General features: G+C 47.7%; 1 protein-coding gene across 1 annotated transcript; it reads left to right on the top strand.

Annotated features, from left to right (window-relative positions):
- The first annotated feature begins 364 nt into the window (after nucleotides 1-364).
- On the top strand, nucleotides 365-25,671 carry LOC135324728 (proline-serine-threonine phosphatase-interacting protein 2-like). The gene is made up of 15 exons (XM_064501587.1): nucleotides 365-431; nucleotides 11,299-11,399; nucleotides 14,041-14,118; nucleotides 15,253-15,287; nucleotides 17,316-17,422; nucleotides 18,568-18,630; nucleotides 19,167-19,265; nucleotides 19,577-19,622; nucleotides 20,467-20,546; nucleotides 21,333-21,431; nucleotides 22,627-22,723; nucleotides 22,961-23,042; nucleotides 24,188-24,222; nucleotides 24,746-24,803; nucleotides 24,974-25,671. Exons 1-14 carry the CDS (start codon nucleotides 399-401, stop codon nucleotides 24,793-24,795), a joined length of 1,005 nt encoding a protein of 334 aa, XP_064357657.1. The 5' UTR covers nucleotides 365-398; the 3' UTR covers nucleotides 24,796-24,803; nucleotides 24,974-25,671.
- The last annotated feature ends 1,886 nt before the right edge of the window (nucleotides 25,672-27,557 follow it).

Here is a 27,557-nt window from a genome sequence, read left to right as displayed (position 1 = left end):
CAGCAGCGCGCCCCGCTCCTCCGAACCCGCGCAGACCCAGGAGCAAAAACAAAAACGAAACAAAAAAACCTTAAAAGTTTTCCAAGGAATATTGTGTGAATTTGCCTTGGTGGGACGCTGCCGCCCAGGCCCCGCCGGGGATGCGACGCTCCCGCCTCGCTGCGGCGTGCGGGGCTGCCGGGGAGGCTGCTGCGCCCCGAGGCGCCTGTGGGAGGGCGCCGAACCCCGCGCGACGGAGCCGGGCCGGGGCGCTGGGGGCCGTTGGGGGCCGTTGGGGGCCGTTGGGGCCGTTGGGGGCCGTTGGGGGCGGGGTGGGGCGGGGCGGGGCGCGCCCAGAGCGCGGCGGCGGCGGCGGCGGCGGCGGCGACAGCAGCAGCGGCAGCGGCGGCGGCAGCAGCATGAAGGAGGCGCGGTTCAGGGACCACTTCTGGGTGAGCCGGAGGGGCCGGGGGCCGGAGCCGCTCGGGGCAGGACCGCGGTGGGGCAGCGGTGGCCGCGGCAGGGGAGCAGCCGGGTGGGACGTGAGCGGGGTCCGGCTCCCGGGGGGCTGCTGAAGCCCAGCTTGTCCGGGGCAGCCTTCGCCCTCCCTTTCCCGGCCTCCGCGACCCGCCGTGACACCCCGGGCTCCGACCCGGCGTTGCTGCGACCCAGCTTGGCGGCCCTCCCTCCCTGCCCTGCAGCAGCAGGGCATCGGAGCCGCGGTTGCTCGGTTCCTCTGGGTGTGCGTGCCTTCTCCTCAAGGCACCTGAAGCCAGGAGGTGGGTTAAGGGCTCGGGGTGTTTGAGCTGGGAGCTGCGGTGGGCATTCGGCCCGGGAGGAGCGTGGCCTGGATGGTTCGATGCCGCGTAGCCCTCGAACGTGAGGTCTAAGTGCGCAGCGCTGTATTCGCGCCGCCTCCAACACCATTAGCCTCCTGTCTAGTGCGGCGCCGTCACTAAGTCCCAGATACGGATCGGTTGGGAAAATAAAGCTGGCTTTGTATCTAGCAGCTGTTTCTCAGGTCCTTGCTAAATACTTTGCAGTTCTCATCTAGGCAAAACCGTCGAAGCTGCCTTGGATTTTGCCTTGCGAACGTCCCCAGCGCTCCGCCATCTTGCCTGACGAAACAGGCCTGGGTCAGGCCAGCGGGGCTGAGGGTGGGTGGGAGCGTGACAAATACTGACTCAGTGGAGAGCTCAAGGCCCTGCTGTGTTTGTGTCACATATGGAAAAGGCAGATACTATCCCAAATTGTCTACAGACAAACTACGAGGGACAGTGTATCAGCTGCAGGTGCTTGGGAGGGAAGGGGCATGAGAGATGAACAGAAACACCCAAGTGTTATTAAGGCTTTTATGGCTTTAGCATGTTCTATGTGCAGTGAGAGAGTGCTGACTTCCTGCTGCAATTTTTCCTCTTTATTCACTTCATCTAAACCAAAAAGGGAAGAGGAAGGAGAATTCTACTTTTTGAACCAAATGACTTTGCAGTGGCCAGGATGACTCTATGGGAAAGGGAGGATTTCTTGGAGGCCACGTCTGTTCCGGGAAGCCTTACAGTTTGTGTTTCTCCTCTCCTGTTGGCAGTGGATGCTGTGAGCTGGGCATGGGCTGGAGGCAGAGGGAGAGGGTTTCAACCCTGCGACTGATGGGACAAAATCTAAATATAACAATGCCCCCCCAAACGCTGAGCCGTTTTCAGCGTTGCAGCTTGCAGCGTTGAAACGCTGTGGGTTGTGAATCACTACTACAGAGCTTCTTTGTGGGGACAAGTTCGAACTTTGCTGAATGAAGATAAACGTCCGAGTTTTTCCGTGAGAGTAGAAGTGACCTGTTCTGTTTCGCTGCTTGGTCCCATCACATGTATGAACAGACTGTAGGCAGTGTTTTCATGTTCTGGGGACTTAAAAAGTGACAGTAGCCTCATCTCCCTGGCTCGTTTCAACCCTCCCCCACGCCCCGTTGTGGGCTGCAGCCCCTCTGCTTTGCTGGAGCAAACCTCCGAGCGAACCTCCTCTGGGGACAGAGTTAGCATCAAACCCTGGCCGTTCTCGTTTCTTTGGTGGTTTACGTGTGTCTATTTTTTCCTGTACTGGAACCTGTTCCCTGACCTGGATCACAGCATGGTCTTGCTGTTGAGCGAGCAAAGGCACAGCTTTGAGAAAGTGTGGTTTGCGTTTTCTCCGTGCTGCTCGACGTGTTGGATGGGAATTATTTGAAAAGCATGTGGTCTTGCTGCTGTAACCTCCGTTTCCTTGCTTGGTTTTTTTGCTTATCCTGTTAGGTCTCAGCATAAACTCATAAAATGCCTTGAGTGAAGAAGTCTTGCTCTTTGGCATCCAACTAAAGCTCTGGCTCACCTGGGAGCCGAGGTTAGAAGACTCCCAAAGCTGTACGTATGGGGGCTCTGGCAGCAGCGGGAGACAGCAGTGCCATAGGCCAGTGTTGTCCCCAAACAGCCCCGGCTTGAGTGACGCTGCCTCCCGCAGCCTACGCTAACAGAGCTCTTTCACAGATAGCTCGACAGCTGCACCAAAAATAAAAATATGCCTAAGATCTTGTTTGTTTCCTCTTGCCCAGCCTGCAGCAATTGCTGCGAGTTGAGCAAGCATGGGGTGTTTTTTCCATCTGTTTTTGCAACCTGTTGTTCTTCTTTCATTATATGGGGTCTCTTCTTTCATTTAGTTCTTTTCCTGGATATCTGTGCCTTGTTGTCCCCAAACCTCTTCTTGCAGAGTATTTCAGGTAACTCACCAGCAAGGCATTCTGTCTGATCAGAATATAGTGGTCGTCGTAGGTACTTGTAAAACTAAGTGGGAAAAATAGAGATGATGGTAATGCTGAAATGGACTTTAAGTCTTATCTACTCGCTAACAGCTCACAACCTGGAGAGCAGGCTCTTTGTCGTCGTGCTTAGAATAATGTAAGAAACAATGCCCTGCCATCTGCAGATTGTGTGGCAGGATTCATTAAAAAGAAGCATTTGGTAAAACATTAGAAAGATGCACAAATGATGTTGAAGACTGGCACTTGCTAACTTTCACTGAGGCTGGTCAGCTTAAATGACTTTTGAAAATGAGATTTAGGTGTGTAAGTCTTTTAAGCACTCACAAATACTTACTTTTCACATCAGGAAAAAGTGATCCTAGTAAAACGGTCCATGGCTCAGTCAAGTTGTCTGGAGTAAAGATACTGTTATGTATTTCTTTTTCTAACAAAGCACAGGTCAAAGTTTCTGCAAGACACGTACTTATTCCCCAAGCACATAGCAAAGAGCTCTTGCATTTCTTTCAGTAAAAATGAAGTGCAGGGGAAGAGAAATGGTTTGCCCAAACCGCAGAGCAAGGGAGATGCAAAGTCTGAGAAGGAACCAGCGATTCCTTGCTGCGGGCCCCTGTTACCACTAGCTGTATCTGATATTTTGCAAGGGGGAAGGTGAAGCGAATGGCTACGACAGCATGTTTTGTTTGCACCGTGGGAAATTCAGCCTGGTCAATTGGGTCCCACTGCCGGGGAGGTGAACCCAGTGCTCTGGTGGCTCAGGCCGTTCATGTTGAAACAGTGACCCGGGCTTTATTTCCTCTTCGTTGCTGTGCTTTTTCTAGCTGTGCAGCACCCACAGGGCCTCATGAGGCTAGTCTGGGGTGAACTCTGTCTTCTTTCTCAGCGGCTCCTATTTCCACGCTGCCCTGGGGCAGGATGAGAGGAGAGCGTGGTCTGTGCTTGCGGGGGAGCTGGGAGCCTGAACTCCTGGGTTCTTTCCCTGCTTGCTGACTCACAGTGTGACATTGGGTGTGCCATTTCACTTCCCTCTACCTCCGCTTCTCTTTCTCTAAAATGGGACTGGCTTTATACTGTGGAGTTTATCATTAGTGTTATTAAATCCTCAGATTGACATTTAAAAGGAACAAGGTGGGGATTATGTGCAGATCTAATTGTGTAGAGTTTGATGGCCTGTTCTTCTTTTTTAACATACATACGTGGGACTTTCAGGATGCATGTTTGTTGGCATAGGGTGAGGACAGTTCTTATAAGGTTGCATGGAAAATTATTAATTGAAATGCTGTTTTTCATAGGATGCTGTTCTAAGGTGGCTGGATATACTAAAAGTCCTGTTCTTCCCTCCCAGTTAGTTTTGTCTGGTATGTTGTACCCACCTGGTTCTGTGATGGGGAGGAACTGCAGCTTCTTGCAACATCTCCTGCCCTCTTATCCCCATGGAGCCAAGTGGCCACAATTCGGCAAGTCCTTGAATTTAGGCATGTGTCTGAGCGGGCTGTCAATCTGTGGGAGAAAATGCACAACTGGATTATACAGACTGCTCCCTCTTGCCCATCCCAGCAAATTTGACTGACTTTGCAGTGCAGTCAGTGGTGCTCTGGGGCAGGTATCACATTGTGCATGGCAGCAGGACGATGCTCCGGGGTCCTTCCCTGCCCCAGGGACCACACTCATTTCTTCTGTTATGGCAGCTGCACTGAACGAGAGCAAAGAGCAGCTTCAAACTGCAGTGAACTGGGTCCATCCTCTTGGTTTGGGCTTTGCTATCTGGCTTTTTTTATTATCCTGTGGGAAAGGGATACCTTAAAAAGTGTTGGGGCTACCTCTGTGCCCTGGAGAAACCAGTGTAAAGATTTTTTTCTGTTCCCAGTAACCTCTGCAGGGCTTTGAGAAGCTTTGAGACTAGACTGTGTTGCTTGTGAGCCAGAATAGCACAGCCATTTATCTCCGCGCAGTGTTTCTGAATACTAAAATAGACATCCTTCTACTGCTGTGTTTTTCTAAGCACATAAGGCTGAGGAGAGATACTAAAAGCTCTGCATAAATAAAGATCTTTCAAGTAATAGGCAGGACTCCGTGAGCAGTGCAGTGCTCCTTGCAGAGTGTTTTGACTTGTTGGCCCAACAGCTGCCCAGCTCTGATTTTACTTGGCAGCTCAAGCTGAAGAGCTAAGTATCGAGCGTGTGTGTATATACAGGCATGGTTAAAAAATACCAGGACCAAATACTAAACTGCAATACTTACTGAATCTTTTTGTGCCCAAACCCTTTTATTTCTGGGGTGATTAGGACAAATAGCTTTTTCTCCCACACTGTTGTCTTTGTAAGGTATGGATCTGCAGGGAGACTTCTCTAAAAAGTGGGGTGGGGGGAAACTGAAAGGTCAAATCAAACAGTTTTCCTTTCAACTGTGACTCACACAAGGTCATAATATGGCTTCAGATGCCATGTTACAGCATTTTAGCCCCTCTTGCTAAAAATGCAAGCAAAATCCCAGACAATAATTTTATGCCAATTGGAAGTATCAAACTTCAGAACAGAAGTGGCACATGTGGTGTGGATTTGAATCCCCTATTTACTTTTTTGTTCTGTGAAACTTCAAATTATTTCATCTTGCTGGAGTTATTCATTAGCAGAGAAATTCCTTCTCTTATAGAGAGTCTATAGGAGTCTGTAAGGGTGGAACAGAGCAAACCGGGGCAGCAGGCAGTGTCTGCTTCTATTGGTAAGTGGTGCTGTGCCATGCCGAGCCTTGGAGCACTTTTGAAAAGCTTGAAATGGGAGTTTCCATTCCTTCGGAGTTTTACATCCGTTCTGCGTTCTCTGGAAACATCAGCTGCTGCTTTGTCACCTAAAATCATCTAGTTACAGTTTCCATGGACAATACCCTAAATAGCATGTCCGTTAATAGCTCCCCCAGGGAGCCTGAGAAGTGGTGAGGACCGTGACGGTCTCGTGCTGCACAAGCAGGAGGTGAGAGGCTGGCTGGGGAAGAGGAAGGGGCCGAAGGAGCAAAGACAGCCCCAAGTGCTGACCTTGCTGCGGCAGCGCAGTCGTGGCTTGCTCTTTCTTCGAGGTCCCTCTGGTTTTCCATGCGTTGCGTTCCAGCTTGTATGTGCGGGGTCCAAACCCTCCTGGAGGCTCCTAGATCCTGCCTTTTCTTTTGTTTTTTTAATGAGTTTTGGCGTCTTTACTTCTCCCCCAGCACCGTTTAGTTCAGACCCAGCCAAAATAGCCTGCAAGAGAGGAAACAGGGCCATCGCTTGCCAGTGCTCCAGCCCTGCGTTGGACCGTGTCCCAGACCACAGCCTTATTCGTGCCGATCACGATACCCTCCCTGCTTCCCACCAGTTTGCATATCCAGCATGCATCAGCCTTCCCAGTAAGGGCTCTGCCAGTTCTTTAGCACCCGAAGCCAAATTCAGGCTGGGAGCAATGGACTGAGCTCCAATGAGACATTGTTCAGGAGCCCCTCGGAAGAAGAGCAAAATCCTCCTGGCCTTTGTGTCAAGTGTGCTGTGAAAGTATGTCAGTTTGTCATTGCTCATGGGCTCTGCTTCTGCAAAACTTTATGTCCAGCTCATAAGAAGAGGAGTTTGAGGACTCTCTGCCCTGGATAAGGGAAGAGGCATGCTTGTTGTTTGTTTTGCTGTGCCTCAGTTTCCTAGCTGTGAAATGGGCCTGTTTTTTTTTAAAAGCCTCTCTCATCAATACTTTATTGATGACACCCAGCCCTACTGTTGGTGAGAGGAGGAGCAGATCGAAGGAGCCAATCTGATTTTATTCCGGCTGATTCCCCCTTCCCTGGGTCTTTTACCACAGCTGAACCTGCAGGGACTTGCCGCGTGTGCCATGCTTATCTCGAGCTCTGTCCTGAGCTTGGTTTGGGTGGCTCGGGCGGCTGTGCAGGACTGGTGGGTGCTGACGGCACGCTCCCCATTGCCTGAGGGTCTTGCTGTAGGCAGGGCAGTGCTGCATATAGGGGACGGGACTGTCACACCTCCTTGGTGCAGATCAGTCCAGCTCAGCCATGCCGTAGGCTCCTCATGGGGGAAAACTTGGTAACTTTAGCAGATGTTTGCGGCGCCAGAGACTAGTTGAGACTGGAAAAGAGTTTACATGTGTGCTTTTCAGATCACCGCCATCGCCTTGCGTCTCCCTGAAGACCTATACGGGAGATGGGATTTAATTTGGTGCTTTTAGGTAGTGTAATTCACCCAGGTCATTTACCCTCTTTTGGACCAAATGTGCTTTGATAAACCCAGCATGAGCTCAGGAAATGAGGAATCAGAGCCTTTCAGGTCACCTTTCCAACAGCAGGCGCTTTAAGCCCACGTCAGTGTAGCGGTTTCCAGTGAAAAGGCTGGCAGCTGTGCTGTGTTCATGGCAGCAGAGGATGGAGGGGAACTGGTTTTGTGAAACCTAGAGCCCTGCTGGAAATGAGTCTCCAGCCTGGAAGGGAAGAAAGCTGTTGGTTTTGGCAGAGCGAAGTTGAGGTTGGCAGCAATTTTTGGATAACTTTTGTTCTCTCAAGGTGCAACAATGGAGCAGCCATTTCTTTTTTCCCTTTTCCAAGGAGAACCTCTGCTCTCATATAACCTTCTGTGTTGCTCCTGCTAAACACTCAAAAGAAATCACCAGGGAGCAAGGGAACATTTAAGCGTTGTTTGCAGGGGGAGAGCTTGGTGCAAGCTAGGACGGCTGCTGTGCCGCCCGCCCGGGGCTCATGGCACACAAGCATGGCCTTGAAGTCGTTCTGCTTGCTGTGCGCTGCGACAGCGGGACCGTGCCGTGTTTGTGGTGCAGCAGGTTTACCAGCTGACAGGACGGCCAGGAGGTCTGGGTGCTGTGCGGCTGGGATCGCCGGCTTGGTGCTTGTCAGAAAGCAGCCATACGGCTGATACACGGCCGGGTCTCTCTTTGCCAGGAAGTTTTCTTCCTGCTCAGCTGTTGTATTAGTGAAGAATGCACAATTGACTTAAAATACACAAAACCCTTTAGCAGCAGTTCCTAAAATCTGCAGTATCCTTCCTTCAGCTAAATGCCTGACCGAGGACTCCATCCTGCTCCTCATGCCCTCCCTCTGCATCCACAGCCCTGTCCTCTCCCTATTCCCCTTCCCCTTCCATTGCTACCTCCCAGCTCTGCCTTTGGGAGATCCCGCAAGCTGTCACATTGTTCCTTTTTATTCTTCTGTGCTGACATCTGCCCAGAATGGTGCTGTGAAGGTCATTTTCCTGGCTTATTATTCTGCCTAGCTTAGTTCCTGCTGGGCAAGGAGCCTCTTCCCACGGGCCAGCATCCGATACCTGTTTTATGCTGGTTTTATACTGCTGCTGGTGCTGGGGTTGCTTATGTCCTGTGTTTTGTATAACACATTGCACAGTGGAGTGTGGTCCAGGCTTGGGCTTGAAGGAGCTTAGGAAATATGTACAGGCTGAAGTTAAATCCTTCTCACGGAGGAGGAGAGACTATAAAATAAAATTGCGAGGGCATCCATCTCACAATTTTTCTGAGTACTGGGGCCAGATGAACCAGATATTCCCACTTGTGCTGACATGTCGTGTCATCCTTGGGCACTTCTATCCGGCATAGCGAGCTGTCAGTCCCGGGCAGCAAAGCACTGTGTAGGGGCTGTTTGGATGTAGAGTTGGGGGTAACTGTTTCTCTGTCTCCATCCTTCTGTGAGCTAAGGTGATTGTGAAAATGCAAAACACATTTTTGTGAACATTTCTCTCCAAAAAGAGCCATTGATAGGGGCAGGGCTATTCTGGCTTGTTCCTGTTCTCCAAATGAGCCAGTCAGCCCCGACTTCTGTGGGAGACTGGAGGTTGTCTTCTGCATCTTGTCTGTGGAGGAAGGAAAAAATGGTTCATTCCCCAAAACAGAAGGCAAAAATGCATCTGGATCATTTGGAAAGGCAAATGGCCATTTTTCTTAGGGAGAGGGTAAAAAATAAACACATCTTAAGACAATTGAAATGGAGGGTTTTACAGATGCAAGGCTGGAAGGTTGGTTTCCTTTTCTGCTCTCTGGGGCAGGAGGCAGACCGAGGCTCGGGGGATGAAGGCCAGGCAGCTCAGCTGTCCACAATGGTGGCCTGGGCAGGAGGAAGAGACCCTGCACTTGGCCTCTTCTGGCCAAGTCAGCTTATTACTGAAAACACACAACTGGTTTGCAGCTTGTGTTGTGTGTTTGCTAATCAGCTATGTGAAAAAGGAAGCATGCTTACGCTGAAATCAATTCTCATGACCGTTGCAAAATTCAAGACATCCTAACTTCACTTCCTATTCTCCATTTAAAAGGAAATAAGGTAGATGCAGAGAGCAACTGCATATGTGCTGCTTAGTCAGTCTCAGCCTGGGCACAGCACAGCAATCAGACAAGCAATCCTCTGTGTGCGTGGAGCATTGGGGTACTGGTGTTAGTAGTAGAGTTGTGTGTTTTCAGTAATAAGCTGGCTTTGGGAAGGTGTGAGCTCACTAGACAAACAGAAGCTGTTTGGGGATCAGCTTGTGCCTTAGATCCTGCTCCACAATCCGCTCTTGCCCGTCCATGGCACAGACAGAGCAAAGCTAACCTGTGATACCCAGGGGTTTCCAGCTGATCCTGCTTCACCAGACCTCTGCTTCATCTTTTGCTTTCTGGTCACTGACTTTCAAATCCTCGACCTCTTAGGGAAGTCCACAATGATGAAATGTTTGATTTGCTACAGATACCAGTCCTACTTCTCATGCTGAGTACAAACTCCTGAGAAATCCCTCCGTCTGCCTCCCACGCTTTCTCTCCAGTTATCTGCATACCGTCATCTTGGCTTTGAACCATTTCCTGAATCTCTCCATCCTGCCATTATTCCTCTTTAAGCTTCTTAATAGCTATTTGTGGCTTTTGCTTCCTTTCTCTGAGCTTCGTATCTGCTTCTGCCATTGCTTCCTTTCTGCAGCCTGTTTCCTTATGTGTTCTGCTCCTATATGTACAACACCAACCAGTCCTTTTTGCAGAAGATGATAGGTAACACCTTCTGTTGAGCTCCCTGCATCTGCTTTGGGCTTCTTCTGGAGACGGAGAGTTCATGGTCAGAGCATCCCTCTTTATATTATCATAGCACTTAGGAGTGCTGCTCTTGGCCCAGGCCCCCAGCGTGGAAAATCCTGACCAATTGTAGGACAAAAATTCGGTTTTTGTCCTATGGAGCATATGGCCTCAGACAGCTGATAGTAGAGTTATGAGGAAAGAATGGGGTTGTGTTATTCAACCTTCACCCTAGCCCATCAACATCATTGTCACATAAATCTTTTCTTTTTTTTGTAAACATCACAGCAAAATATGTTTTTTAAAGAAATAATTCGAAGGAAAGCAGTGATGTGTCAGAAGTCTGTGGGAAGCTTCCCTCGATGTGAGTGGCACTGCAGAGCTGGGACCTGTTGGTTGGAAGATGGGAGCTGGCCCCACAGGTGGTGGGATGCAGGACCTTTCAGTGTCTCTGATATTTCAGGGGGACTGAAGATACTGGCCCTGTGTGAGGTGCTGGCGGTTCATGGAGGGCATAAGCAGTGGCAGGGGTGGACCTGGTACTTGGAGAAATGATCTTTGCAGTAGTGTTTTGAACTGATGTGAGTGGAACAGGATTATTTTTCACAAGGCCAAATAAAAGGCTGTTGCAGCAGCAGTCATTGGGTGCATCCATACACTGCTGCTTGGGCAGTGAGGAGAGCCTGCAGCATAGACACCCCAGGCAGAAAGATCTGCAAGATCACCTCCTGCCTGGATGTGGGGGTCCTACAGTGAGGCCAGAGGTGAGGGTGATGCCCAGAGTAGTGCAAGTGAATGACAACCAAGGTCCATCTTGGTGTCTGCAGAAACTGGGAGAAGCAGTAGTAACATGGGCTGTATCTTGAGACATGGAGCTTTTTCAGCATTGTATTTCACTAAGCTATAGCAGACAGCTAAACTCCTAGGAGGAGATGTCTTGTTGTGCTGTGTGGGCCACGGGAGATCTAGATTTAATCCTTGTGTTTCTGCGGTATAAACCCAAGTGAGTCATGTAGCTCCATTTTCTTTTGAAAGCTACACAAGTTCTCAAATATATTTTTCAAGATCTAAATCTTCTGGGCTATGTCTTGGTTCCTCATCTGCAGAACAGGGAAGGGCATTGTGAGGGGGCAGGACGGAAAGGGCTATGCCAGCTTTGGAGGTGAGACAGTGCTAAAGAGGCAGCTTTGGTGTGCCTTGGGGCCAGCCGTGCTCAGGCTGGGGGAGAGCATGTTTCTGGGATGCTGTAGGACTGAAGCTGAGTTCTGTTTTCTGAAAGCCATAAAAGAACCTTGTCCTGAATTGCCATCACTTTTCTCAATCTGGAACTGTCTCCTAGCCCAAAACAAAAAGTTTATATGCTTTTATATAGTTTATAGGCGAAACAGAAACAGGCACTGGCACGTTGGGTCCCGGTTGAGCCATTTCTTGTGTAAATCCTGCCAGCGGTGACAATGGCTGTGGATTGCATTCAGAGGGATGTGACTCCTTCTTAACTTGTGTTTTCAGAGTACGGATTTGACGAGCACAGTTGGCTATGACAACATCATTCAACATTTGAACGATGGCAGGAAGAACTGCAAAGAGTTCGAAGACTTTTTGAAGGAAAGGTACAGAGTTGCCTCTGAAAATGGATTTGGTTGAACCTGGGAAGTGAAGCAGTTTCACTTACTTCTATTTCTTGTATTCCCAGTTTGTTTTCTGTTGTGTTTAACTATTCACTATGTAAAACATCTTTGATTTTTGACTGATAAGGAACTTGTCTTTTTACACTGTCCTTTCCTTACAAGGCTGGTACTGTGGTATGAAGTCCTGTACCCAGCAGTCCTCAGTTGTTAAGCAACTGATGCTGCTAGTTACAAAGCCCAGGGCTCAACCAATGCTCACGTTTTGAATTATCTGTGTTAAAAAGAAAGAGGAATCAGGAGCAGTTGAATACTTCAGCCTATATGCTGCCAGGCATCCCTACTGAAGGGGATGTGTTTGCAGCTGTCGGTAACCTGCCTGGGTCTCTCAGTCTCCCATGAAGTTCACCATGCTGAGGTCCCTGCAGGGTCACCATTTGGTCTGCAGAAGATCAGCTGAATACCTTTGCACAGGAGACACATGACTTTGCAGACAGAATTGGAAATGTGCAAGGAGTTCTGAACTTTTTATTCCTGTCCTTGTGCATTGTGGACAGGTTACAACCTTTATGTTAAAAAGAAATAGTAGCATTAGCACATTTATTAATCAGAGGACTTGACCTAAGTGGAGGTTCTGTGGCTACAAAGGCATAACTGAGATGGTCTAGTAAAGTATTTTGGCTTTATGGTTCACTTGGCTGGCAATGGCTAAATATGAAGACTGTTGCAGAACAATCCTGAATTAACGTAATTTTGATGTTCACAACTGTTTTAACTGTTTTGATGTTCACAACTGTGAATACAAGACTTGGGACAAAATAGCCTGAAACAAATGTAACAGTGATGCAGAGCAGGAGGACTTGCAATTAAAATGTCTAATGCACCTACATCTGTTTAGTCTGTAACCCCATGTTCCAGCAAAATGTGGGCTTTCTAGCTGCCAGAGGAACCATCCACTGAGTACTTGAACCGTGAGAACCACAGCCCACTCATCAGTGACAATTGAGAGATTGGAAAATCCATGTTCTGCATCTTGTGCCCCTTTCATGTTTGCTGTTGAAGGTGCTGTAGGTCCTCACCAATGTGTCTAGCCGGGAGAAGACTGCAGAAGTTCAGTCTGTCTCAAGAGTGCTCTTCTCCCAAACCTGGGCTTGCTACTGGTATCCCTCTCTGTACATGGCACAGTTCTCCATGTATAGCACACCTGTTACACAGTCCCAGTCACGGAGGACATGTCTGTTGGATCTGATGCCTCATCTTAAATGGAAGTTCAGAAGAATATGGTTAGATAGAGGAAAAAGTCAATTTATAATCTTTATTTTTTCCATTCCTCTACAAGCTTTTGTAGCTTTTAAAGAGGTAAATGAAGTGAACTTCATCCCCAAACTGTAGAAATAACAATATAGCCATCTGCCTCTGAGTTAGAGATAAAGGCATTTTAGGAAACAATTTATTTTATCCAGTAGAGCTTCTAGTGCAAGCCTGTAGCAGTACTTGTTTCTCTCCACTGACTGTCTGTTGCCAGCGAGGGCAGATAGCTCAAATATAGATATCCACATCTGATCATGCAAGTCCAGCCCTGATTATCCATACAGATTTCAAACCAACTGCAAAAGGCTGGTTAGTGTTTGAATACAACATCCACATGTTTTCTTTTGTGATCTTTTTGTGTATTGTGTTTGAACTCTCTCTTCAAAGAAGAAAGGACAATATGATCTCTCAAAGGTGTTACTTAGATCTTACCACCACAAGATGTAGACTTTTCTTCAGAAGTTGTCTGTAAGGGCGAGAAGAGGGGAGGAGAGGGTAATTACTGCCTCATTTTAAAAAGTCCTGTTCAATTCTTGAACAACTGAAATGGCCCAGCTGAGTTTTGGGATGAGTGCAGGGCAATTGAATTGTCTTGAGACCCTCTAACCCTTTCCATCACATTGGGTTGAAATCATCCAGCAGATTGAAAAGCAATCTGTGTGAAGCTGCAGACAGACACTGATGACCAAGGTGCAGAAAATGTGTGATCACACAAACCTTGTTTCCTTAGGAAACTGAGCTAAAAACTACTCAGATGACTTGCCTGACTGCACTTAGCCAGAAAGTGTACAGCCTGCTTAGTCCTCTGTCACCTGTGGAGGTGGTTATTACAACCATCAGCTACTAGGAGATGGGGAGGGCTACGCATTGGTACCAGAGCTGCAGCAAAGTAAAGTGTATTTTCATTAGAATGACTGCTGGGTAATTGTCAGTAACAGCCTTACTTGAACCAACCGTGCACAGTATTTTTGAGGCAGGACAGGAGATTGGAGGAGGTATCTGATAAGAGCGGATCTTAGCTCCCTGTGGGCTGACCCAGCAGTGTGACTGTGTTCCCTTCCTGTATAACCTCCACCAGGTCGGGAGTTGGCAGGATTCTGCATATAGCACTGGGTGTTTGTGGTGGTGTGGGAGGGATATGGCCATGCTAGTACCTTGGCTGCAGTCGTGGGATGTTGTTCTGCTCATCCGCTATTCCCTTGTCCGTAGTCAGGGGACATCTCTTAGGAAACTCCTGCTGTTCTTGACTTCTGCTAAAAACGAGAGTCAGTTTCTGAAATGTGAATTGCTTCTAACTTCCCTTTCTCCTCAACAGGGCAATCATAGAAGAAAAATATGGCAAAGAGCTGATTAACTTGTCAAAGAAGAAGCCCTGTGGGCAGACAGAGCTGAAGTAAGTTCAGTCATGTGTGTGTTTTGCTTTTATGGGTGTCCTTAGTTGGAACAGCAAAAGAGGAGGAGAATGAAGGAAGCTGGTGAGAGACAAAACAATCTGGAAATGCAATAGCAATGTTACCAAAAGATGTTCTGAAATTGGTCTTGTGAATGAAGAGGGGCACAGTTGGGTTGGCCTTTGCCAGTGATCAGGCTGGACTCCACGAACTTCCCTTCAGTCATAGACTAACCAAAGTTCACTGCTTCGTGGACACTCAGACGAGATGTGGCCTGCTGGTTAGGCAAGAGGGGTGAGGATCACGAGACCTAGGTTTTGCTCCTAACTTTTTGTAGCCAGAGGGAAGTACCTTTACTTCCTTGAGTCAAACTGTGCAGATCTTCAGAGATGCTGTGTTGCCATCCTGTGCGGGCAGTGCTGCTGCCGTGGTTGGCTCTGAGAGTGGATGTGGCAAGCTATAAGCAGAACTTAGCTCTGAAACACGTGGTGTTGCCAGCTTTCCCTGAGTAAGCTCTTGGAAGAAAGAGGACAGCCTAGAGCACCTCACCTCTAAATCCCCCATGAGGAGATGGAAGAAAACCAAGGTGTCCCCAGTCCTCTAACTCCATTTCCCCAATGACCCTTGACAGCTTCTGTTGCCTGCTTTGTTTCTGTACATCATATATGCCCAGTTTGATATCCTTTGATTATTTGTTTATGTTTTTATTTTGGACTGTTATTTAATGTTTCTGAAATTTTCATCACGGTGTATTAACAGGGAGAAAAGTTCCCGACATTTCCAACCACTGGCCAATAAAACATGTAGAAAGATGTTTGTATGTCCGAGAGATATTTATGGGAGGCTGCTTGAAACGTTTGTCTTGAAACTCAGAATATTTAATAATGTTCAATGTTTGGAAAAAAGGTAAAGAGTAGATGTCTAAGCAAGTGAGCTGTTTTATACCCATTTAGAGGGAAAAAGCTGAAAGTGTAAAAAAGGTAAATAAACCTGCTTCAGGCTGCTCTGGCCAGTGTGCAGTCGAGGACTCACTCGTCAGTTTAGGAGAAGTGTTTTGCTGTTACTGTTGGTAAAGCCTGCACAGTGGGCCTGGCAGTGCTTTCCTATTCTTTTAAAATTGTGCCTGTGTTTTTCAGCACCCTGAAGAGATCTCTTGATGTTTTTAAGCAACGTAAGTAACTTCTTCATGTTTGTCAAGACACTTGGCAGTACTGAAGCCTACAGGCAGCTGTTTGGGAAGAAAATACTAGAGAAGTCTCCAAAACTGTATTGTACTTGGATCAGTCATAAGCTGTAAAATCAGACCGTAGGGCAAAGGAGGCAACCTGCTGCTCCTCTCCCCTTCTTAGATTTCCCCAGCACTTCCTCCAGCTGCGTGGTTTCTAGGCAAGTTGAACAGCTGCAGTGTATGAAGAGTGTGTCACAGCAGTGCTATCCAAGTGTGTCAGAAACTACAGGCTCATAATCTTCACAAATATCTCCAGTACTTATCCCTGCTTTTGAGATGTCCATTTTTCCACCAGAGCTTTCCACTATGCAGTGCGGTGCCGAGATACCTGAATGGGCTTGGACAGAGGTAGTTTGGGTAACAGAAGCAGGGTAGATAATTCACATGTGTTTGCTCTGTCAGGTGCATAGGAACGCATGCAGAAAGGAAAGTGGTAAAATGATCTCTGAAAGTCAGTGATCGTCCTAGGACTACATATGGGTCTCCTGGCCTAGCTCAGCTCCTCGGAGACCCGCAGCCCAGCAGATTGAGTTGGGGATGGAGGGCTCCAGGCAAAGGTGGGAGAAGGAAGGCCCACCTGTGGGGAGTCCCTCCTGGGCTCTCTTGGGTTTTTGAGGCTGGCTGGAGCTCAGAAGTTGTGCTTAGGTTATACATCAGAAGTTTTACATCAAAAGCTCAGCTGGAATTTCTCAGACCAGCTCTTACTGGCTTCTTCACACAGATACTCAGTAATCAAAGCATCTAAAGGATGGTGCTTTGGCCACATTACATAGTCCATTCATTTCCATGGGTTCATGAGGTCTTTTGTCAGTGCCTTATTGCTGAACTGCAGTTAGTTAAGGGACAAGCACTTCATCTCAAAGGCAAAATACATCCCTTTGCCTTCAGCAGTTTTACTTGTCTACCTGCAATACTCTAGTTTGACCTGCAAAACCCTGCCAGGGCTCCTTGGTGGTGCCCTGTCTCCCTCCTGCTCTTCTGCTCTAGCTTGTCTTTTGAGCAGGAATTGGGGTCCTTTGAGCTCTTGCTGCATCCAAAAAGCTCTCTCTGAAGGATCTCCAGCTGGGCACTCAAACCTGGCAGATGCCCATCTGTGAGGGCATCTCCTGCCCTGGCTGGGAGCCAGCATCAGCCAGATGGCCTGCCTGCGTAAATGCACACGTGCTGGCTTTAATTTAGCCAGCCTGGATAAGAGCGGTGGAAGTATGTAAGCAAGCAGCCACATCTGTACACAGAGGGCCAGTGCTCTACTCATCTGTGCAGCTAGAGGTCTGCTGCTGCCCACCCTAGCCAGATTTGTCTGCTGCCTTGCACCTTGACTGATGTCTGTAGTGTGCTCTGTCCTTGCAGTAGCTGACCCATTAATAGATGCAGGTTGATGTTGAATCATGAGCTAGCAGTGCAAAAAGGGCTTAGCGGCATGCTGCAGTTTGGCTTAGCTCTGAATGAGCTGAGCTTCATGAGCTGCAAATGGGCTACTGTTTTGTGGTATGGCCGCCCTCCTTCAGCCAGGTTAACTCAGCGTGACAGTGAAGATGTGCCTGAAGCTTTTAGCATCGGTTTTTCAGTGCCCCAGGTTGCTTCTCTGCTAGCCAAGGGCAATGCCTATTCCAGACAAGTGCTTTAGGGTGTGATGTGTTGAAACATGCCTGAATTAATCTGGATGACGGGGACATGTGAGCGTGCTCTTTTGAATAATTTCCCTTGACTATGAATTTTATTAAAGTGAAGTGCAGGCCCTGGCATGACTGATCCTGAATAGCTCTTTATATAGACAGGTTCTGTCTGAAAGGTGTTTTAAAAGTGCCACTGCTTTTTATATTTCTGCAAGGGGAGGTGTGAAGTGAGGCCTATGATGATAAGAGACCCTGGATGGAAGGGGTCTCCTGGGTGAGTTTTATGTCAGCTAAACCAGTTGACGAGCAATACCATCTTCTTAGGCATATATTTGGTTTTTCTTTTTCTTTGCAGAGGTAGACAATGTGGGGCAAAGTCACATCCAGCTGGCACAAACCCTTCGGGAGGAAGCAAAGAAAATGGAGGACTTCAGGGAAAAGCAAAAACTGCATCGGAAAAAGGTCAGGAGTTGAGGGAGATGCGGGAGCCAGCACCTTTGCCGCAGGGTGTGCCAGGGTTTGCAGGAATGCTGAGCTCCTGCCCTGGCCCGTGTTTGCTGCTGTGTCCCAGCCCCCTCCCTGCTGCCAGGGGCTTGCGGCTTCTGGGAAGTCCAGAGTTTGTTCCTAAATGTTGCAACTGCACTAGTGAACTGTGCAGCAACCTCCTACTTCCTCCTCCTCACGGCTGTGTGCTGTCATTTTGCCAGGGCCAGTGATAGCTAGCAGGAGCTTAGCTCCAGGGACTCCAGCCCCAATAAAGAACGTTTTTCAGGCGAAGGTGCCTTGCTCGGGACAGCTGGGGACATGTCAGGAGCATTGGATTTGTCCCTCCGCCGTTCTCCCAGAACAGGAGGTGATGCTGGCCCATGAAGTCTCACGCTGTGACTATCGCTCGTGAATTCAGTTCCCATCTCCTGTGTCCCTGCAGTGAGCTGGTAGCTCAGGGATTTGCACTATGATTTAGGACTTCCTCGCTAAAAACACTTTCCTTAGTAGCAGCCCAGTGAGGTGGTGTCTTCCCTTTCGTGGAGCTTATGCCTTCTCTCTGTGGTGTGAGCTGATGCCTGGGGCTTGCATGTCAGGAGTGGTTTGAGAGGCTGTGAGGGTGATGGAGACTTCAGCTTGGCCACGGGAGCTCCTGAAATACGCCTGGGAGCGCTGGTGTCTGCTGGGTGTGTTATGGGCTGAGGGCCAGGAACATGACTCCAGCTGTGATTTTGAGGGGACTTGGGCCTACCTTTTTAACTTCTTTTGGCTTGATGTTCCCTTCTCTGAAAAAGAGGGAAAACTATCAGAACCAGAGGCTGGTTTGGCCCCAGCAGAGGGGAATGTGGGTTTGCCAATTTTGCCAGGCCCTATGGAGGTCATACAGTACTATATATTGTTAGTATTTCATCTGTAGAGCTCCTTTCCTTATACAAATGGAGTCTTACATAGAAATAAAGAAAGGTGAATGTTTTGGACTGGTTTTGTATATTGGAGTGCCTAACTCCAGGCAGAGGAAGGTACCTAAATCCATCTCATAATCTGGTCCCTGCCTCTTCATAGTTCACCCTTGCGCTTTGCAGATCAGTGACATGCTGACACAGGATCTGTTCTCTTCACAGATAGAGCTCATAATGGAGGCGATTCACAAAAACAGGAATTTGCAGTACAAGAAGACCATGGAGGTAAAGCAGACATGCTGCTGTGCTTCCTGCGGCTGCACACCTGGAACTCACAGGCGCACGCATTGTACCTGTGTTGTGTACAGTTGTTTCTTGCCATACGAGTTAACACAGCTAAAATGCACACTCACGGAGCTGGGGCAGAGCTAACCACAAGAGCCTTCCTCTGTGTCTCAACTCTCCCTGTATTGTGTCTGCATAAATGGTGTGCGAAGCATACTCAACAAAACTGAAGAGTATGCAAGGGAAATAGCGGGTGGCAGTTTTGCAGGCTTACGTAAGAGTGATATAAATGTCAGGGACTAAATTATTGTGAGCTTTTCTTCCTGAGCGAAGAGTAGCTTGTGTTGTCATTTTGCCTGGGCAGTATGGCTGGGACATCGGGGACCTTGAGTGCTGTCCCCTGCTCTGCCTGCACCAGCCTTTTCATTCCTAGGCTGTGCTTTCCTCTAAAGTATCCTACATGCCAGATTTTATTAGCGGTATTTCCATCTCTTCGCTTGCTGACTTGTTCCTGCTCCATTTGGTGCTTCTTCTAGGCAAAGCGGCTCTACGAACAGCGCTGCAGGGATAAAGACGAGGCAGAGCAGGCTGTGCACCGTAATGCAAATCTAGTCACGCAGAAGCAGCAGGAGAAGGTAAGGGGAGGCAGGTGGCCATGGGGAAGGAGCAGAAAGGGAAGTGAGCAGAGCAGCAGGCTGCACCATTTCAAGGCCCTGCTCCAAACTGGGAAGCACCTATACCTCTACGCAGTGTTGTGCTGCGTGAGAGTCACTGCTGGCCAAGCTGGTACCTCTTTATAGTCAGAATTTGCCTCATGTCTCTTTTCTCAGCTTTGGGGTTTGAGGAGAGATGGGAGGGCTGGTAGTACTCCCCAGTTGAACTGCCCTGCCATAGGCAATGCACCAGGGCTGTCTTACACCTTTCTTCTCTCTCCTATTTTTGGCAGCTATTCCTGAAGTTGGCTCAGACAAAGTCAGCTCTGGAAGACTCTGGTGAGTGTGAAAATGAAGTACACCAGTTACGTTTGGAGGGCGAGTGGAGCGTTTTCTGGGGCAGGAGGTGGCATAGAGGGTTGCCCTGCGAGGCATGAAGCTGTGATAAGGCACTTGGACGCGGGGGTGAGCTCCAGCTCTTGGTTTAGCTGCAGCTCCTCAGAAATACGGGTCCAGAGATAACATGAGGCAGGAGGTTGCCCTGGAGGAGCCTCTGTCACTGTGCCTGCATGGCCCCACCACGACTGCTCTCTCTGTTTCCCCTGGGCAGTATGGGCAAGCGGGCAAGGCACCGAGGCTGGGGGTGCTAACAGTGCCAGGCCATCACCTAGACCCAGTGCCTGGGGCAGGAGGGGAGGGTAGGAGCTCTCGCTTCTGCTCTGGCTGTGTGCCTGTGCCATGAACTTGGAAGATGTGTAGCTCAAGGCCTGGCGTTGCATGGTTTAACAGTGCCAAAGAATTGCAATGAAGAGTCATGTCTCAGCTTTCTGGTGAGCTGTGGGACAGGCTGTGTAGGGCCCCACCATAAGTGCACATCAAGGCCATGAGGCTGCACGCAGGAGGGAGAAGATCCAGGCTTTGCTCAGCTAGTGCAAATTGCTATGCCTTTGAAGGAATGCAAGCAAGTTCTCTCGCACACTGCAGAGAAGCAAGAATGAATGGAAATGCATTTGCTAAACTGTGTCCCCTTCACATTATGTACTGCAGATGATGGACAGTTCTCCACATGTTTGCATTGCATTGCTAAGAACTGTTTGCTTGGATATTCCACATACAGAGCTGTAAAGGTTTTTTTTTTGGTTAATTGATTTAAAATGAATTTCCAAATTGATTTCCATCACAGACAGGAGTTATCAGCAGAATATTACTGCACTGGAGAAGATCCGTGAAGAATGGCAGAAAGAACACATCAAAGCTTGTGAGGTAAATGCTGTGAAAGGCCTTCCTGCTGCAGTGTGGTCCTCCAATTTCCTTCCCTTCGGTGCCAGGGCTAGGGATAGCGCAGATTTGCCCTCTGCTTTGTATTCCCTCCACAGTAACACAGCAGGACTTGTTGCAGCTAACCCTGCATGTTTCTAATGCTTGGATTCTGGATTTAAGGTCCCACTGCTTCAAGGTTTCTGTCCTTTTTTTTTTTCTTCACCTTCCTTTTAAAATTGACAGTCAATGCACTAAGTAGTGACCTTTTTGTGGGTTACTTATCTGCATGCTTGGTGCTGCCATCATCTGGTTAGAATAGTCACTTCACTGTGACAATGCAAAGGTCATAACTGATTATTTATATATATAATACATATATAACTGATATAAATACCTCATTGCATAGAGGGCATGGAGGACTTGTCTCCTGACCTGCTCCTTGCTGAGGACAGACTTCTTTGTAATGATACTTGGGGATGCAAACCATCCAGCAAAAAGAGATGCACTCTCATTTAAAGATGTTGCTGGATGACAGAACGTAGGATCACAGCAGTTAGAGGTGCCTTTGCTCACGTCCACTTTCCTTACTCAGGGTCAAGTAAAGTTCTCTGGCAGACAGCAGAGGCAAGACTAAAATGTGATCAAGAGGTGAAATGTGAACTCAAATCACCCTGCTGCTTAGAACATGTGTGAGCAGCTGGACTCAGAGAACCAGTCCCCACTGCAGTCATGGCCTTTTGCCCTGCTGACAGGGGATCCTTATGTCCTTTTTTGTCTTTGTTCTTTCAGTTCTTTGAGACTCAGGAGTGCGAACGGATCAATTACTTCCGCAATGCCCTGTGGCTTCATGCCAACCAGCTCTCTCAGGACTGTGTCCAGAATGACGAGGTAAGTGAAATCAAGTGCTCTCCAAACCTTCATTTTTCTGCTTTGGACTGGAGAAGTCTTCATTTGAATCCCTGCTGACCCATCCAGGTTCTTTTTACCCAGCTTTTTGTCAGCAATCATGACTCTCTAAGTCTAAGCTATTGTGAGTGTCTGTGGTTGGTGTAATAGTGAGAAAAGATAGCAGTAAATGAATGAAAATGAATCAGAAGGAAGACATTGCTCCTATAAAATTAAGTCTCCCAAGAGCAGATGTGTGTTCCTGCATGTAGCTGTGATTGTATCACTTTCAAAAGTTTTGCAGGCTGGTTATGAGCATATACATGCACATAGAGCCAATTCTTTATTATTCCATATACGGGGATATGCAAAATGGGCTGGAGTACTCCAAGAGTGAGGAAGAAACAGGTAGAGCTGGATGTGTTGAAGGAGCACACTGCAGTGAACCCACTTGTAGGGAATCAGCGCTGCGGAGACCCCGGCTCTCTCTGTACCATGCGTCCCAGGCTCCAAGACCTGGGAAGATTAATCAACTCAGGACAGGCAGCAGCAGTGGGCTGGCTCTATGCTGCACTATACGTGGGCTAATAAACTCTCTTGAAGTGCTGGGCAGCATGGTGCAGACACCCACATCAGCTCTTCGTACCTGCTGCCGCACGGTCCCCTCCACCACTTTCGCTGTGGCTGCCTGCTTTAACCTCAGCGCAGCCAGGGGGGTTTCAGAGAGTTCGGTCAAGCATCTTGGCATAACAGAACCTCATAGACAACGACCTTCGTTGCAATGATCTATGTCCTCAGCCCGGTTTTGCTTGACTTAAGAAACTTGTGGCTGAAAAAGATGGGGCAATGGAAGTGTAGCAGGAAGTGACTTTGCCAAAGATTATGCAGGAGCTCCTTAGTGAGGCTGGGAATGGGAAAGCAGAGCCTCATTTGCTTTCCTATGCACTGGACTGCGTTACATCCAGGTTGGCCTGTGGCCACCAGACAGCAACAGCAACATGCAGGCAGGAGGATTTTGGCCAGAGCTTTTACAGATGAGAATTCCTCCAGGAATTCCCCCCTCGCCTCCTCTACCATTGAAACTTGTGTCTGGGGGTGAGCACTGTGCTTTCCCCCCAGGTATGACAAATGATTAAAAAAACCCAATGCTTGGTTTTCAACATGATGTATAGCTATGCTTTTTAATTCCCCTTTGCAGAAATATGAGGACATCCGCAAGAGTTTAGAAATGTGCAGCATTGAGAAGGATATTGAATTTTTTGTAAATTCACGCAAAACTGGAAGTTTGGCCCCAGGTAAGAGCTCAGTGTAGTCTCCCAAAGTAGTGCTGACTTGCTTGTCCTCCTCATGGTGTTGTTGCTCTGATCAGCATCAGATCTGAAGAGATCTCCCTTTTCTTTACTTTTAAAGTTTTTAAGCTGATCAGACATCTTCCCAGGGAAGGGGGAAGGGCTTAGCAACTGAATGTTGGTACGGGCAATTAGTTAATACTTACAAAAGGTCTGTACTTTACTGTTGTGAATTTTTCCTAGCTCCTGTTCTTTATGAAAACTATTATAATGCACAGAGAAATGCAACACCTGCGAGAAGTCAGGCTCCTGTGCCTATATCAAGGTAAGGGACATAACTGCAATTTCAGATGATGGACTAGTTATTGCAAATGAAGCTCTCAAAAAAAATATTTTCTTGCTTTCAGTCTGTTGGTATCCTGATTTGGGAGTGTTACAGGAAAATACTTGCCATGCTATGCAGTCCATCGCTCTCTACAGCAGGATTTATACCAATGTACTACCTATCATAAACTGCTCTATGACCCCCTCAAGTCTACTCAGAGTAGAGTTTTTTGCTCCCTCTCCTCTTTTGGGGTCATTTCTGCCTTTTCATGGCAGGGAACATTACTCTAAAAGTGCTTTTGGACAGTGTGTGCTCATTTGTTCTTGTACTGAGCCTCTTTGGCAGTCCTTTGGATTGAGGTGAAAGGCTGCGGTACTTGGACAGCAGATAAGCAGGGTAGGCCGGGCAGTTTTGAGTATTGTGTCTTGCTGTCTCTGGACACAATCAGAGATCCCTTAAAGAGCCTTTGACTCCTGATCTACCAAGAATGATTGAAACCTTCTGGGTTTCCTTGCGCAGTTCTCCTCTCCCCACCTTGTTGTCTGTCTATCTGAGGAGGGCTGGATCAGTTAAAAGCGTGTGTGGGTAAAGGGAAGAACAGCATCAGCTGCAGTGAGAGAGGAGAGAACAAGAAAATATGCTATTCAAGGGCAGAAGCTGGGCAGAGAGGGTGAAGTGAAGGATGCTTCTGCCACAGGGAAGAGGAGGATTCAGGGCTAAAGATTGTTGCTAAAGATGAGTGCCCCACTTTGGTTGTTGAATCACTACATGAGTCGTGCCCAATTATGACTTTCTGATGTCTCAGTCTGCATGTAAAAATGTTGCCAAGTGCACATGTCATACCCCAAGGCTCCCATGTAAATGTTTTGCCAACTCATTGCTTTTAGGTTATTTTTTCCTCTCCCATGCTGTATCAGCTTTGATTCCTGTGTTTGCCAAGCAGGCTATTGATGGTTAACGAACCAGGAAATGACTTGGAAACAGATCTCTGTAAAACCCAGCCCAGCCAAACCTCTTGCCCTCTCACAAGCTCTGGATAGTGCGGTGTGGGGCTTCACACAATCACAGCAGCAGCCTGAACAGATGTTTTAGGAAGGGGGAGAATACTGTAGCAGATCTTCAGCTTTATGTTTCTTTCTATGCAGGAGGGGACCTTTACCCACCCCGACCAGTGGGCCAGGTGAGTTACTTGTGGGTGTCAGTCCTTGTTTTATGTGGCTTCTGCCACCACAGAAGATCTCTCTGCTGTCTGTTCCCCATAGGATCATGACCATTAGATCTCTAAAGGGATTGCTTTAGGCCAAGCTCCTGTAGGAAATCCAGTCCCCAAATAAATTGCTGCAAAGTTTGCCACTGACTTTGGAGCCTAGATTTCACTGAGGAACATGTTCTAATCAAAGCCTCATATATAGGCATTTCTGAACTTTAAGGATGTCTAGGCTTTTGATACAGCCTGCCTCTTCAGGACCTTTCTCTGCTTAAAGCTAGCTAGATCATTTTCAGTGCTGCTTTAGCGATGGGATTCTGTAGTGGGTACTGCTGGGCCTTAGGCAAGTCTACTTTTTGAGCCTCCATTCCTCTCTGCCTCCCATCCCTTTAACATGGGTGGGCAGTGCATGGTGTTTTTGTCCTTGTGTAAAGTCCCTTGAGCTCTTACAGGCACTTCTCATGAGCAGACCTAATATTTTTGTGCTGTGTTTTAGATGATCCTGATTATGTTACAGTCGATGGCTACAGCTTGATACATCATTAATAGCCACAGTAAGTACTGGAATTCAGTGAAGACAGGATTTAATGTGAGATGCAGCTACAAAGGGAGGGTCATTGAGAAAGAAATGGGATGACATTTTGAGACAACCGGCTGTGAGTGACAATCATGTCAGCCCTCCCAACATCTGTCCAGAGCTGACACCATCAATCCTGTTCTGCAGGTTCTCCGGGCAGTACTTCTGAGCAGAAGACATTGTCCGTCTGACCAGCGTGGCAGAGGTGGTGTTTTTAGTTAATCCCAGTAACACAGAACTGAAGTGCTTCTCTGTTTTAAGAAAGTAATTGAGGACTCTGATAATTATTTGTACATTCAGAAAGTGGCTACTAAAAATCTGTTCCTGTCATCAGCAAATTCTGTCGACAGACATCTCATCTTCACACTCAGGGAATGAAAAAGAATATAAGCACTGGACCTGGACGCAAAGGGATCTTCTGTGTCAGCAGAAGTATTGATTTGAAGTTCTTTTAATGTGCAGTCATCTGGAAGAGTCTGGAGCCTTTTACTGTCTGGATAACCGAGAAGTCACATGTGCCAAGAGGAGCTCTGCGTGATGCTTTGGGCACGCTGGTTTGTGTTCAGAGCATACTTATCCCACTCAGATCGAAGGTTATTCAAAGCTGAGGTTGCACTTTGGCCTGTTTCTAAAGTTTGTCATTAATGGTGATTAAGTTTGTAATCTGGACTTAATTTTAGTAATGTCTCTCAGGGAGCTTATTTAGAGCAGCACCAAAGGTTACAACTCTAGACAGGGGTCTGGCTTTGCTGTACATGTGCTCCAGGCTTAGGCACTGATACTGAAAGTTGATTTGTATCTTGCCTGGTGTAGCAGCCCTCAGCACAGCCACCTAGGGAGAGACTGTGCTGCTGCAGAGCTGCTGGGAAGTCACTCACCCTACAAGGTTGTTGAGGATCTGAAGGAAGTCGGTCAGCTCTTGCAGCCACCCCTCTCTGTAGAGGGCCTTGCATTTTTTTAGGCTCATGGGATAGCTTGTCCCTGACAAGCTCTGCAGACCCCACTTTGGCTAACTCCTAGGAGTGCCCGTACTTTGGACAAATATTGGTGATAGATCCACACTTAGAACCCATTTTTTTGGGGAGTGATAGCATAAATGAAAGGGAAATTGTCAATTGTCTACCCTAATCTCTTCCTCCTCTGCTCTAATAAGCTTGACAACGAATTATTTTTTCTGAGCACCTTTTCCTGCCTCCCAGAGGCATACTCAGGACTAATCCTGCTGGGATCTGGTTCTGTTTCCCTCTGAAGCCCTTAGCAGAATTTTCATTTACAACTGGGGACTGGCTATGCACCATTAGAAACAAACATGGCTACTAATGTTGGCTTAGAGTCATGAGACTCTTTCCTAATCAGATCTCCTCAAAGTTTGTGCCCCTTTTGTTACCTCGTGTCTGATGATTGCTTTGATTCAGAAGCACACATTTTTCAGGGCTGTTATTCTCACTGAAGTCTCAATGTGCAGTGTTACTTAACAGCTCCTTCAGTGCCTTACATTGATTAGACATAGGGATCAAGACAGAATTTTATTTATCTAAGTCTCGTGCCACGTTACTTATTTTGGAGTGACAAAAATGATTCTTCGTCCGGTTGTATGATGATCTTCAAGTTGAATCTGCATGACCAGTGCATACCCAAGCCCGTTGGTCTCTGAAGCTTTGCTTTATTTCCTTGTGTGGAAAAGAGCACAGTGAGCTTTAAATTCTGTCTGGTTGCATTGTAATGAAATGTACAAAATGCACATGTGAAGGAATAATTTGTCCTATTTTTCTCTAGAAGACCAAATCTCCTAATATTCTTCTGAAGGAGTCTATTGTAGTTTTAGTTCTCTAAATATATAATTTTAAAATAACAGTTTTGAGACTTGTGTGCTGGATGTGTTGCTTTCTGTGCTGTTCATTTCCTATCAGGGCTAGGTCTGATATACCTTCAAAGCATCCTTGGATGATCAGGTGGGGTGAGCATCTCTTGTAAGGCAGCTCACAGGAGCATATCCTCTCTGAGCCCTTATTTCAGAAGTTGTTCTTGTTAAGTGCCAAGAGAGTTGTGGGAGAGAACACACCAGGCAAGGTCAGTATGAGAACAAATAAGTGTGATTAGCCATGAACTGTTACATCCCTTGGACCAATGCCACAGCCCCCAATTTATAACTTGCCTAAGCATGGAGTTCTTCAGGAATCACTGTTGCATTTTGAATTCATATCCTATTGCAATCTAAATGACCTTTAAAAGGAGATCAAACCCTGTGGTTTGGTGCAGAATCCTTTGCCAAACGTAATCTCACTCCCTAAGCCTGGGATATGTAAGGCAGTTTGCCCCAAATTGCCTGTTTTTTGGCCTTTTTTTTTTTTTTTTTGAGGGTCGGTGCGATCTGCAACTCATCGACATATAATATATATTCAGCATTTGCCGGTACCACTTGCAACTTGTAGGTGGTTGAGTTCAGCTCTGGAGAGCTGGTGTTGGATGTTGGTATCATCTGAGCATGAGATGGAGAAAGAAAACTGAACTCTGACTACACTTAGCAATACTTCCTTTACGTTTCCTACAGGCTGCTGCCGTCGCGAGGTTAGCATGGCGATGGGAAAGGCTCTGCTCTAAAACACATTGCAATTTGACTTTATTGGGGCTTCTCAGCTGGCCGAGGGCAATCGGCGGTGCTCGGGCTCTTGTGGGGGTGGAGATTCCCCGCTGAGGCCGAAACTTGGCCCGTGGATTCAGCAGACGCACC

Source organism: Dromaius novaehollandiae, chromosome Z (genome assembly GCF_036370855.1).
Source record: "Dromaius novaehollandiae isolate bDroNov1 chromosome Z, bDroNov1.hap1, whole genome shotgun sequence".
Lineage (NCBI taxonomy): Eukaryota > Metazoa > Chordata > Aves > Casuariiformes > Dromaiidae > Dromaius > Dromaius novaehollandiae.
Note: the sequence above shows the minus strand (reverse complement) of the source record. Positions and strands in the feature narration are given on the sequence as shown.

Bases quoted from the DNA above. Each gene is read 5' to 3' on its own strand.
- LOC135324728 (XM_064501587.1), top strand. From the start codon at position 399: ATGAAGGAGGCGCGGTTCAGGGACCACTTCTGG. The intron at 11,400-14,040 runs GTACAGAGTTGC...TCTCCTCAACAG, and splicing joins GAAGACTTTTTGAAGGAAAG to GGCAATCATAGAAGAAAAAT. The intron at 21,432-22,626 runs GTAAGTGAAATC...TCCCCTTTGCAG, and splicing joins ACTGTGTCCAGAATGACGAG to AAATATGAGGACATCCGCAA.